Genomic DNA, 12,996 nt, shown 5'->3' on the forward strand with positions numbered 1-12,996 from the left:
TAAAAATTAATAACCAATGATACTTTCTCAACGTGAATTGGGGGGAATTAGTTCTTCTGGGTTCCTCTTGGAATTGTTTTGCTGTGCCTACTAAGATGAAGAGGACGTGTTCGGAGAAATGTGCAGCTTTTTCTTGCAACCAGAATTGGGCCTTCCCAGGTGTGGTGCAGCATGTGTCATATAAAATGTGAAGCTTCCTTGACACAAATATTACCAATACCACATGAACCTAAAACAGAACAACCAGCTCCCCCTCCCCCCATAAAGAATGTTCTTTCCCACACAAGCCATGTTTAAGGTGTTTGCAAGTGTGATTGCTGATTTAATTCTAATTTGTGCCCTGCGACAAGAATAGTAACTACTCTGTGAAAGTTACTCTATTTACCCTCTCAATCTTAAACACCCAAAACCCCAACCAGATAAAAAGAGCAGTTCATCTTAAACAGACCGATACAACTGTCAGTAATGTTATAGACTGGATCTTATCCAGAAGGTTTCCTTCACTGATAGGTCTTCCAGAAATAGTTGAATGCAATAATTCACACGATTACTAAGAACAAAACAAAGCTTCAGAATAAGTATTTGCAATTCCCAATGTTACCTCTAAAATATTTTACCGATATCTCACTGTTGTCCATTGTAAAATTCTATTATCTTTGCAACAGAAATTATTGTGAGTGGCCTTCAGTTATAAACAAGAGATCAAACGGTACCTTTTGCACAGTCAGCCCCATGGAATCCTGGGAAGCAGTGACAAACGCCCGACACACACTCTCCATTGCCATGGCAATTGTGTGGACACTCCTGCACAGAATCTGACAATGTCATAAGCATGGTTAGTAATTCGTTTCTATTTTTAGGTGAATATGCAACAACTGAATCTTTCTCAGAGCCCCTAAACATTCAAGTATTTATTTTTTTGTGTTGAAGCAAATTATCAATTATGTTCACCGAGACAATGGCCGTCAGTGCTGGAGAATGGTATACCCTTTCTGTTTTGGCATGAGTTATTGATCTTGACCAGTTAACGTGAAGTAGATGGAGAGTGAACACAATCCTCTCAGCCCACCTCAACAAGTACAGCTGAAGAACTGCACTCATCAATGCACCAGCATGACATGTTCAGCCCTACCAGTTTGTAACATTTGGCTGAAAATGTTCAGGTCACAAGAAAGTTCTGAACGATAGAAGGCTTTTTAGCTCATCAAATGTCTTCCTTCTACTGACCACATGTAATTTACCCGACTGTTGGCTCCATCCAACTAGTCTAATCTCCCAAGGAAAGATTCTGCAAGATTTCTCCCTGTGGCTCTCAGGTAATTGAGAGAAAGTACATAATATCTTGCTAATGTTAGAATATGCATTATTCAGGTTTAATCCAGCTACTTTCCACGTTCTCAGCAATATGTGTATTAACCATATTGGAAACAGTATTTGATCACTTCTTATATTTGTCTTTCTTTCTTCAATTCCATTCTCCACCAGATATTTAGCAATTAGCACAGAATTATGGCTGTCAGTAAATCCAGAACCTAGAGGTGTGAGGTTCAATGCTAATCCATCACGTGACTCAGCTCCTAAATCAATCTTTCTGCTTCTAATTCTTTTCTTGCCTTTGCTCTAGTCTTCTCCAAATGGAGTGACTTTTAATTATTAAGTTTCATGGGTGTGTTGTGGGAAAATCAACCACTTCATAAGTCAGACTTGCTGTGTCCAATTAGTGCAGTTTATTGTTACACGACGCTTCGGGAGAAAGCGTACGTACCCCGCGGTACGGTAGCCAACCTTTCTCGTGGTTTGAATGGCAGTCATTCATTTTATACTTTGGGTTCACAATGGGCCCAGATACAAAACAATTATCACCTTGTTATCTTTAAACATTTTATAGATTGTACATCGCTATTTTGCCATTTACACATGGTTATAGTTAAAGAGGTTTTACAGGTTACAGGTAGCAGCAGGTAAGCAGTTATCGATTGTCCCTTTGTTTTAGGAAATGGCCCAAGACATTCGTATTAATATATCATTGTGTACACCTTGGCTGAAGTCAGCTTTATTCAAGTGGTGTCCCGCATTTATGTATTTCTTAATCTTCCTGTCTGGCTCCCTTTGTCCTGGATCTGTTCCTATCTGTCCCACTGGCACCCCGCTGGGCTCCAGGCATCAGTTATGTCTGCTTTATTCTCGGTGTCTCCATCTTGTGTGTCAGGCAGCCATCTTCTGTGCCAAGTGCCCTTCTGAACCATTTCCCACTTCAGGTGAGAACAGAAATGACGAGTAAAAATAGTGAAGCCTATTCAGGAATATTGGGGGCGGGTTAACAGAAAAAGTTCTGTGTCATTTTGGGCACGATTGGCGGTGCTTCTCGACAGCTGGGTTGGCGAGATCGTGGCACTCAGTGCTGAAAATGAACCTCCACAAGCTTCTCGACAATTCTGCCCATCTGATTCGCCAGACTCTCGTCTCAGCGGCTCACCGCTAACACTCCCAGTCAATACACAAGCATGGCAGCACGCAGATCTGCTCGTCACTTTAGGTAGACCTGCTCCAGGCTTCTCGACACGGTGAATGAGACACGGAGTATCCTGTTTGCCCGAGATGGTCAGAGGGCCAGCAGCAGCGCTACCTGGGAGGCAGTGGCAGCAGCTGTCAGTGTGGACAGCATGACCAGGAGGACCAGCGTCCAATGTTGAAAGAAGACTAATGACTTCCGAGCTGGAAGGGTAAGTTACCACCTCTCTCCTGGCATCAATTCCCTCCTGTCACTCCTCAAATTCCCAAGCCCCTCCCCCCCCACCCACAAATTACTGGCTGATACCTCCCATCCTTCTGTGCACATCTAATCTTTGTGCTTGTTGTTCAGCACTCCCTGGCATCCACCAGCACAACCCCTTCATGTCCAGTTGCAGCACCCACACATGCCACATCCTTCAGGCGCATGGCTCATAAACCCTCTCTGTGTCCGCGCAGGAGAAGATAGCCCACAATAAGCGTGAAAGGGTCAAGAAGGCAGGGGGCGGAGTGCCAGAGATCCGAGTTCTCACCCCTATGAAGAACGGGGTTGACCGAGGAGAGAGCAGCCACGACAGCGATCTTGGTCTGCACCGCAGAGGTGAGGATCCATTGCCCCTTCACCCAGATGACCTGTTTTAAGTTAATTGTTCATGTCAGACAAAATGATCCTTCCCTCTCAATAACCACATGTCCATTCTCTCGCAAGAACTCCATCTGATGGTGCTGGCCCATCTGGAGTCCACCCCCCACCCAACCACATCGGAGGAGAGCTCCAAGGAGACCACCAACGAGGCGTCACAGTTATCAACCCCACCTTCGACCAGCACAGCGACTCACACTTTGGTCGGCGACATTAGTGGACAGGCTTCTGGGGCACAATCTGATGAGCACCACACAGTTGCCGATGCACATCAGGTGGAGGCAGGAACATCCAAGGGATGACAGCCGGACGTCTGCTGAGTCCCAGTCAGATGTTGAGACTCTGGATGCAGATGGTAGGACATGGCTGTGAGATTCAGGAGGGGATGTCAGCGACATTCCAGCAGATGCATAAGTGATTGGAGGAGTCCCAAAGGCTATGGGCGCTGGAGACGATACCAACATTGCGTGGTACCGAGGTCAACATTGCTAGGATGGCGACCGCAGAGGAACGTCTGCAGCACGACCTATGCATCTTGAGTGGCAGTGCCCACAGCATGGTTCAGTCTGTGGCGACCATGGCCGAGGGCCTTGGCATCATGTCACAGTCACTAAGGGACATGTCCCATACGCAGGTGTATATTGCCCAGGCACTGCAGTGCATGTCCCAGTCGCTGAGGGATATTGGCATAAACTGAGGAGCACCAGAGCTTTCCTCACAGCAAATTACTCTCCTGTCTTGTATATTGACCCGCTGACAGTATCGACACTGGTAATCACCCTGGAGTGGTGTTACACAGACCTTGGGTGGAACAGGGTAGTCGGGGGGGAGGGTGGTGTAAGGAGGGGAATGGGGGGGGAATGTGGGGAATGGGGGCAAAAGGAGGGAGTGAGCTGATGGACAAATCCTCATCCTATGAGAATCGGGTGAGGATGAGGGCCTCCCTGGTCCTGCGGGCATGCCGGACCCTTGTCGCCCCCTGTCTCTATCCTCTGGCTACTCCTGCGCCTCCTCCATGGGTCTATCCACCATCCCCTCCTGGTCCGTCTCCTCCTCAGATAACGTCTCATGTCCCTCCTCCTCCTGCATGTCGCCCTGCTGCTGTGCCAGGTTATGGAGCGCACAGAAGATCACCACAAGGCGGGAGACCCTCTGGGGGCTGTACTGCAGGGCACCACCAGAATGGTCGAGGCATCAGCAGACCAATGCACCGCTCAGTGACAGCATGTGTGGCAACATAGGCCTTGTTATATCGGGTCTCCACACTGCTGACAGCCAGTACCTCAGAGGGTACCCCTTATCCCCCAAGAACTAACCTGTCATCCTGGGGTGGTCCTCCTGGGGTGTTCCTCGAAGATACTGGGGATCTCAGAGTGTCCCACGATGTAGCTGTCCTGCACATTCCTTGGGATACGTATACACACGTGCATGATATGGAGATGATGATCACACATGAGTTGAACATTCAGGGAATGGAACCCCTTCCTTGGAATGAAGGGCACACCCTGATGCCCCGGTGCGTGCAAGGCAACATGCATGCCATCAATTACCCCCAGGACCTGGGGCATCCGTGCGATGGCGGAGAATTCTGCAGCCTTGTCATCTTGGTGGGCATCGCCAGACTCAAAGTTGATGAAGTCTGATTCCTGCTCATACACAGCATTCGTGACTCCATTTGTACTTGTGGGCTGTTGCTTGTAAAATGCCGCACAAGTCCCCACTCGAGCCCTGGAACGAACCGGGTGCATAAATGTTCAGGGTTCCGGTGACCTTCGCGGCCACCGGGAGCAGGTGTCCTCCACTTCTAAGGGGTGCCAGGTCCACGAGGACATGGCACTGGTACCGTACTCTCTCTTTGTTGAGACGGAGTCTCCTGTGGCACATGCTGTGCGTCATCTCCTCTAAAGATCAACAACGCCTGTATATGTTGGGCCAGTGCTGGCATCCCCCTCTGGGTTCCTTCTTGGCCTGATGGGTGGCCGGGTCTTCAAGGTGTGTAGCGGCCCACTGAACATGGGGTGCCGCCTCTAGCCTGCGTCGACACTGCTGGCCGCCTAGACTTGCACCAACACCGTGAGGGCAGCCTCTGCGAGACCGACATACTCAGCCATATTGTTGTATATTGGAATTTGAGAAGGAGAGAGACCGACAATCAGTTGGGGCTTCCACTCCAGGACCCTCAAATCCCCCAAACCTCCGCCATACTTATCTGTCTCTTATCTCAGAGTGCCATCCAGTGCATTAGTTGTGCTGGAGAACCTCGCTCTGTACACTCACCCCCAGCCACATCAGGAGCCCCTACACTCCAAACCCCAGACCCCTGCCAGGAACATCAGAGAGCTCGTGCTCAGGTACCCTTCCAGTGTTACACATACTGACTCTTTGGTCACGAGGATGTCCCCAGTGTTGAAAGCCAGCTCTTGAGTGTTTGATTGTTGGCTGTTGCCTCTTTGGTGCTGACGCTCCTAGAGTACAAGCAAACAGTTCAGGCCTCAAGGTTTGATTGAAATGCGATGCAATAATCATCGTCTGAGGCATGGCACAAGCATCCAAGAGAATCCACTGAAATGTTGTGAAGTGCTCTCACGCCTAACAAGTCCTGAAAGACGTGCTGTTAGGTGAATTGGACATTCTAAATTCTTCCTCTGTGTACCCGCACAGGCGCCGGAATGTGGCGATGAGGGGCTTTTCACAGTAACTTCATCGCAGTGTTAATGTAAGCCTACTTGTGACACTAAAGATTATTATTATTATGTTGGCACAGGAATTATAAAGAGCCATGGGGTGGGTGGAGGCCATGGGTTGGCATGGAAGGTATGAGAGGCCATAAGCACTGAGTAAAGGGGCATTGTTTGGCATGGAACTATAAAGAGCCATGGGGGGGTGCAGAGGAGGTGGTATTGGGGCATAGGCTGACATGGAGGGATTTGAAGTGGCACACTCATGTTGTGGGTGGAAGCTCATCCTGTCCTAGGTGTGTGTCGCAAAGTCCTCGAGTGAAATTCTGAAGGCGATCAATGTAAAAGTTCAAAGCTGGAATTCAGGTCCAAACAAATACAGTCCAAAACATGATGTGGATTATCTATCTGCATGATTTTTTTTCCTTCCTAACAATACTGTGGGTGTACCTCCCCACATGGATTTCAGCAGGCGGCTCACTACCACCCTCTCAAGGGCAATTAGGGATGGGAAATAAATGATGGCACAGGCAGCGATATCGACGTCAAGTGAACGAATAAATTTTAAAAAACCTCAGAGCCACTCTTTTCTAATGACACACGCTCACCCACTTCTCAGAGCTGGTTCGCTGCCTAAACACTTACTGCTTTTACAAGTTTTTCTTTGCTCGTTGAAAATCAACAAAACAACTCAACAAAGTGAGTGGGGGAGGTGAAAGCGGCGAGTGCCAAAAAGTATATAATCTAAGTACGCACTAATGTATTGGAGCTATGATGCTCCAGCTCTATATTTGATTGATGAGTGTCAAAGTAAATTTCTTCAAAGTGCAGCAAATCTGATTGAGCTAATTACATGATGACACCCTGCAGGATGACCTAGTTTTCCTTTCCTTAACTTGTTTTCAGGGATGCTTTGGAAAGGACACACTTATTGCCCATCCCGAGTTGCCTTGAATTGGTGATGAGTGACCTTCTTCACGGACTGCTGTAACCCCACTGGCAATGATACTCCCACAAGGGCATTTGGCTAGGTTTTTCAAGGATTTATCACCCAGAGATAAGGTGGAGATATATGTTCAATTTGGAACACAGTTACTGAAATAAAAGTTTTGGAATGACAACCACTAATTGATCCTAATAAATAACCAAATTGGATTGAAGGAGAAAACAAATCTCCAATTTCCAATTCATATCATACTGTAGTCTTAAAGAGACTTACAGGAGCTAACAAATTAGAGACTAATGTTTCAAACATTAATATAGTTATGTTAAAAAAAAAGAACAAAATAACCCGAAAGACCAAGAGTTTTAACTCAATCATCGGTCACAAAATAAATCCTATGTTTTATTGCCTCTTTGTCAGAGTTTACATGAAGCGCGGCTTAGTTAAGCCATTATATCGTTTTCTGGATAGTTAATCAATGGTAACGATTGCACATGTTTGAAGTTCCGAATAGTATTTTACTCTTCCTAATTGTCATTGTGCCCAACACCATGCTGTCATGTTTTTTCTGGTAGTTTGGACCTGTCCATTACATTTCAGTGCTTACTTCCCTCAGAAGACAGGCGTCTGCAGTTAAAAGGGACTGGTACCTGAGCGTACTAGACTGCTACCTTATCACAGTGTGACAGTACTGTCAGCTTCTGAAAACTTCAACAATAAGTGATCTACTCTGATCCGAACAAAACACTACCCACAAAGAACATGCCTACAATCCTTGCCCTGGCCGCAGAGACGATTTGGAACCATAATGTGAGTGAATTGTCGAAGCACTGAACACAGATCTGAAGCCTGTTTGTGAGGCTTCGGTAGACCTTTTGAAGTGCTGCGAACTAAAACAAAAATTAACCCTGAATCAGGATAGCTTTGTAGTAAAAGAAAAAGCTTAGAAGGGTCCTGGTCCACAGCGGACTGGAGGAGGTATACATCTATGCAAGGAAATGTATACATGAGATGTTTTTATAACTCGGTGACCATGCATGCTTGCTTTCCGCTTATATGTTTGTGAATGTGTATGAAATTCAGTCGAGGCATGGCAGGTGCCCGCCTGCACCTCCCACCCGTGTGTAGATGAGGTTCAAGGACCATATTATATATACAATCAGGCTTCTCTTTGAAAACTCTATTAAAGTTGTCAAACATGACTTGATGTCCTTGATTATCCCATGCATTTGTAAATGCTCGCTAATTTGATCTCAAATTACGTATTCTAGGAGTGAACCTACAACTGACATTAATCTAACAGGCCTGTAATTATCAAGTTTCTACTTTTTTTTCTTCAACAGATTAGAACAAATATATTTATTTAAAGGAAAATGTTAGAAGGCGTTATGAGCTATGACACTATCTCAAAGCTGATGAATTAAGTAAACTGCTTCTAAACCCTCAAGCACCAGTTTTTGGCTTGATTTTATAGCAGTTTTAGAATGCTCTCTTGTCCATTTGATATATAATAGTAGAGATGTGGGTTCACAGCAATGGTAAATGTCTGACGTTTAAGGGCTTTGCATATTATTGCTACTGAACATACTTCAACTGCACTCTGTCCATAGGCTGACACATCCTCAATTATTCTTCTGGCATCAAGCTTTAGATTCCTGAAGCAATACATTGTTTAGTGCTTTCAGGTAAAGTAGGCATTACCTGAGCAGTTAAATTAAATAGTGTAAATGAAATAGCTGTGTACTTTTTCCCTTCCCTACACCCTCTTGGGAAGGAGGGTCATGAGAAGTCCTGAATAGATCCTTATTCAGGCATATCTATTTTTCTCATTACCACTGTCTACCTGTTCTGACATTTCTTCCTCTATACTGCTCTCCATTTTATATGACAGAATTCCCTGATGTGAACAATGCGACGCACAGTCAAGAAACAGGCTCCCAAGGACACTGACCTCTGATAGATTACAGAGCACCAATGTTATTAACCTGTCATTGATCCCACCCCTGAGCAACAAAGGACAACTTCTAAATCGTTAAGTGTGACAATGAAAAGTAACTGCTCTGCTTACTTTTTAAAAACAGATGTCAGAAGCAGAACACTGATAAATCACTCATTGGATACAGAAACTAGCCACTTACAGTGAAACGGACACAAACGTCAGTTTGCTTCCCAAAGTGGTGACCATTTCCTGTTAAAACCATAAATGGTAATCATGCTTCGTTTTGTTAAGTGGACAACCATTAGCTATAAAATAATTCTCGATTGATTTTTTAAAACATTTACCAGCCAATAATCTACAGTTTATATAACATTTAAAATATGTTTGTCTTTCCTTCCATTTCCTTCCTGGTCTGACAACGCCTTGATTTGAAAATTCCCATCCTTATTTTCTCATCCCTTGGTGCATTCACCCCTTCCCATCTCAGTAATCTCATCCAACTCTACTAGCTGCATTTCACAACACTGGGTCACTCGACAATGGGAAAGCTGCCCAGTCTGCCTTCTACCATGTGGACTGGAGGCAGACGCTCAACCCCTGGGAAGTCTGAAAGATCCCCTGCCCATTCATAACACGGGCAGCACGGTAGCATTGTGGATAGCACAATTGCTTCACAGCTCCAGGGTCCCAGGTTCGATTCTGTCTTGGGTCACTGTCTGTGCGGAGTCTGCACATCCTCCCCGTGTGTGCATGGGTTTTCTCTGGGTACTCCGGTTTCCTCCCACAGTCCAAAGATGTGCAGGTTCAGTGGATTGGCCATGATAAATTGCCCTTAGTGTCCAAAATTGCCCTTAGTGTTGGGTGGGGTTACTGGGTTATGGGGATAGGGTGGAGGTGTTGACCTTGGGTAGGGTGCTCTTTCCAAGAGCCGGTGCAGACTCGATGGGCCGAATGTCCTCCTTCTGCACTGTAAATTCTATGAAAATAACCACCCTGAGGCTAGTTGAAATGTTTCTGGGATGAGATATCAAAATGCAATTGCCTGTTCTGAAACAATAACTGCAGCACACATGAACTAATAGAATTTCTCTGGAATATACAATCAGTGAGATACTTCAAGGGCATTCCCAAGTAGGAGAGCGCGAGAGAAACTACAATCCTGTATTGAACGCAGGCTGATTATAGCTGTGTGCTTTTTCTTTCTCTCATGTAAGTAGTGGTTTACAAAGTAACCATCCTGAGAAGAAAAACCGATTGCAAAACAAGATCTTTTAAAAGGAAACATGGAAATCTGCTCCATACAACTACATCCAGAAGGGAAATGGAACAGAACGACTGCAACGTTGAATCACCGCAGCGAGACCAGCCAACGAACAGATAACTGTTATATAACTCCTTTGTTATATATTTCACAAATTATTTGAAAAATCCAAGATGAATGTGTGGCCATATGAATGCTGGTTGCATTTTACCTAGTTTTTGTTTTACTCAGGAAATAGTTTCAATGAACTGACCATGTTCTTTGTTTAACCTAAGAAGACCTGTTTGAATAATTCTTTACAACCTCGAAGTGTAAGTAGTGGGGCTGTTACAGAATCAGCAAAGCACACCGCCTCTAGATTCATGAAAAGACCCTGCTACAATCAGACTTGGAGAGGGAGAATTGAGAAATAATTTCACCTATCCTCATATGGTTGCAACACTCCAGGTGATCTACAATTTCCTGGCGAATAGTCCCATCGCTCATGTTGCTTGTGGTTAAATGCCAGGAGAACTGAGAGTTTTGATGAACAGTTTCTCTTGTGTTTTTTAATCCTCCTCTTTGTGGACAATAGGAAGTTTCTTGTCTGCTGTTAACTCTGTCCTTTTTCATCTCACCTCCCCAAATCAATGTCATGAGATTGTGGGTTTGCCATATGGAAAATATTAAACACTCAACCCACATTTGGGGAACGTATATAAAATATTCAAAGCTTTTCACAAAATTTCAGACAGTTATCCAATCAACTTTTGGAAAATAGGAACAGCTGTATTGTTATGATCCTAGCTGATGTTACTATTGGAAAAGTCAGATCCCAAGGATGGAACCTGGCTTGATAGGCAATAACTTTTTTCTTTTTTAGAAACCATGGAGAGCAGTTGCTGAGCAGATTCACAGGAGTCTGCTAGTGTACTTTTTACACAAAGAATAAAACATATGTTAAACAAGAAAAAAAATAACGATATTACACGAGACGAAAAGGAAAGAAAGATTTCAATACAAATATCAGTAAATGAGTTAAATCAATCATATCTTCACCCTAACTATAATTATAACTTTACAGATACATTCAAATTCGTAAAGATAACACAATTTACAAAATCAATATCACACTCAACTATGCAGGCTAAGTATGCTCTACATCTGAAATAATGGACAAACTGTGTTTGGACACACCATACTCCAAAACCGAGTGATGGATGTCACCTAAGCAGATTCTATGGATTTCTCATCAAACTCCCAGACATTTGTCACATTGTGAGCCAGCCGTTCTCCTTGAAATTCTGTCCTTCCCTTGAGGCCTTTGAAATTTTACACTTGAAGAACTCGTTTTAGAATTCTTTCCCAAATTATGCTTTCACTCGCACATTTTCAACAAGGATCCACCTCCAGAGTTTCAATCTCTCCTACTGATGTTCCTTTTGCCTGGGTCTCCACATAAATTCAAGCTTCATCTTCCATGCACATTCTCAGATAGACAGCTGTGCCAAGCAGAACACCACTGCCCCAAAGATCTGTGGTAAGGAATCACCAACCTTCGGTTCTCTTCTTGGGTCTTCTGGTTTCTCTCAAGATGCTTCGTTCCAAAACCGCTCCCCGCATCTTTGTCTTTATTAGCTCTATCTTTTCCTCTGTTACTACTTTTAACTTCACTTAACAAGACCTGCTTCAGATTCCAGTACTTGTCCCCCCACTTGGACTGTCTTCAAGCATCTGATTCTGTCCCACACCTTGTTTTGGGGCCTTCTTCTTTGTTTGGGATCTTCTTCCTGTCCCCTTCGCGTGCCCAGTTGCTTTTGACACTCTTTTCAGAATAGCATGCTGTTCTGGTCTCCTGACCTTTTTTGGGACGGTTTCACTTTTGTTCTTTTTTACCTCTGTGCAAGAGCAGGGTGGTTTGCTGGTAAGAGGAAAGAAAGAAAACAAACTGCACGTGTGCACAGGGCCGGTGCCCAGCCTGAAGATGTAAACATGCACCAACTGTGCATGAGTGGCCATTCCCCGGCCAGTGCCTGTGCAGAAACCCCCCAAAACAAAAAAATACAATCTGCTCATGTGCAGACATCCCGCGGCCCACTGGAAACTGCTTTTCCCGAACTACAACCACCAATTTAAACTTCAGGTAAGTTTCTTGCTTTTCATTATGGCTTGTCACAGTATGCCATTCAGCCCCTCAAGTAGGTTCTATCTCTCTATTGGATCATGGCTGTTATTTAACTGAACTCAAGGTGTCTGATTTTTCTCCATGACCTTCGTTGCTGTCACCCAACAAAAATAGATTGATCAAAGTTTTGAAAACAATTCATCTTATTGAGTCGGAATTGAGTGTTTCATTTCAATTGGATTGGAAGGATTGCTGTCGACTGAAAATGAGGCATTGTTTTTCCTCGAGTGAATGACAAACTACATCTCTGGAAACCGGCCCAGAGATATATAAGGACTAGAAAGATGCAAAATTCAATGTGATTACTTATTGACTGATGCAAATAAAATAAATGTGGTGTCAGAAAGCTATAAAAACATCAATATTCAAGATGTGATATCACTGGCTATGGTTTTTTTTTTAAGAAACAATTTTATTGAGGTATTTTTGGCATTGTAAACAGTTACAGTATACAGTAATGTGCAAATATCAACACAAAGCAGAAACATAGTGCAAAAGACCACTCCTCTCTCGTAAACAGTACCCGCCTATTTATCCCTCCTATTCTACTCTAATCTACTCCCCCCTCCTCCCCCCCCCCGCTGACATTTGTCGATGAATGGTTGCCACCTTCGGGCGAACCCGAATACAGATCCTATTAAGGCAAACTTAATTTTTTCCAGCCCTAAAAAGCTCGACATGTCAGAGAGCCATGCTTCGGTGTTTGGGGGCTTTGAGTCCCTCCATGCCAGCAGTATAATTCGCCGGGCTACCAGGGAAGCAAAGGCCAAGGCGCCGGCCTCCCTCTCCTCTTGGACCCCCGGGTCTTCCGAGACCCCAAAAATTGCCACTACTGGACTCATCACCACCCTAGTTGT

General features: G+C 44.6%; 1 protein-coding gene across 6 annotated transcripts in view; it reads right to left on the reverse strand.

Annotated features, from left to right (window-relative positions):
* The window catches only part of LOC140427083 (teneurin-2-like), a 3,867,843-nt gene that overhangs the window by 177,024 nt on the left and 3,677,823 nt on the right, over nt 1–12,996 (reverse strand). For all 6 annotated transcript variants that reach the window (XM_072512582.1, XM_072512581.1, XM_072512584.1 and 3 more), the window contains one exon: nt 714–815. In XM_072512582.1, the coding sequence (XP_072368683.1) occupies nt 714–815 (102 nt within the window). The remainder of the gene's footprint in view (nt 1–713; nt 816–12,996) is intronic.

Source organism: Scyliorhinus torazame, chromosome 7 (assembly GCF_047496885.1).
Source record: "Scyliorhinus torazame isolate Kashiwa2021f chromosome 7, sScyTor2.1, whole genome shotgun sequence".
Lineage (NCBI taxonomy): Eukaryota > Metazoa > Chordata > Chondrichthyes > Carcharhiniformes > Scyliorhinidae > Scyliorhinus > Scyliorhinus torazame.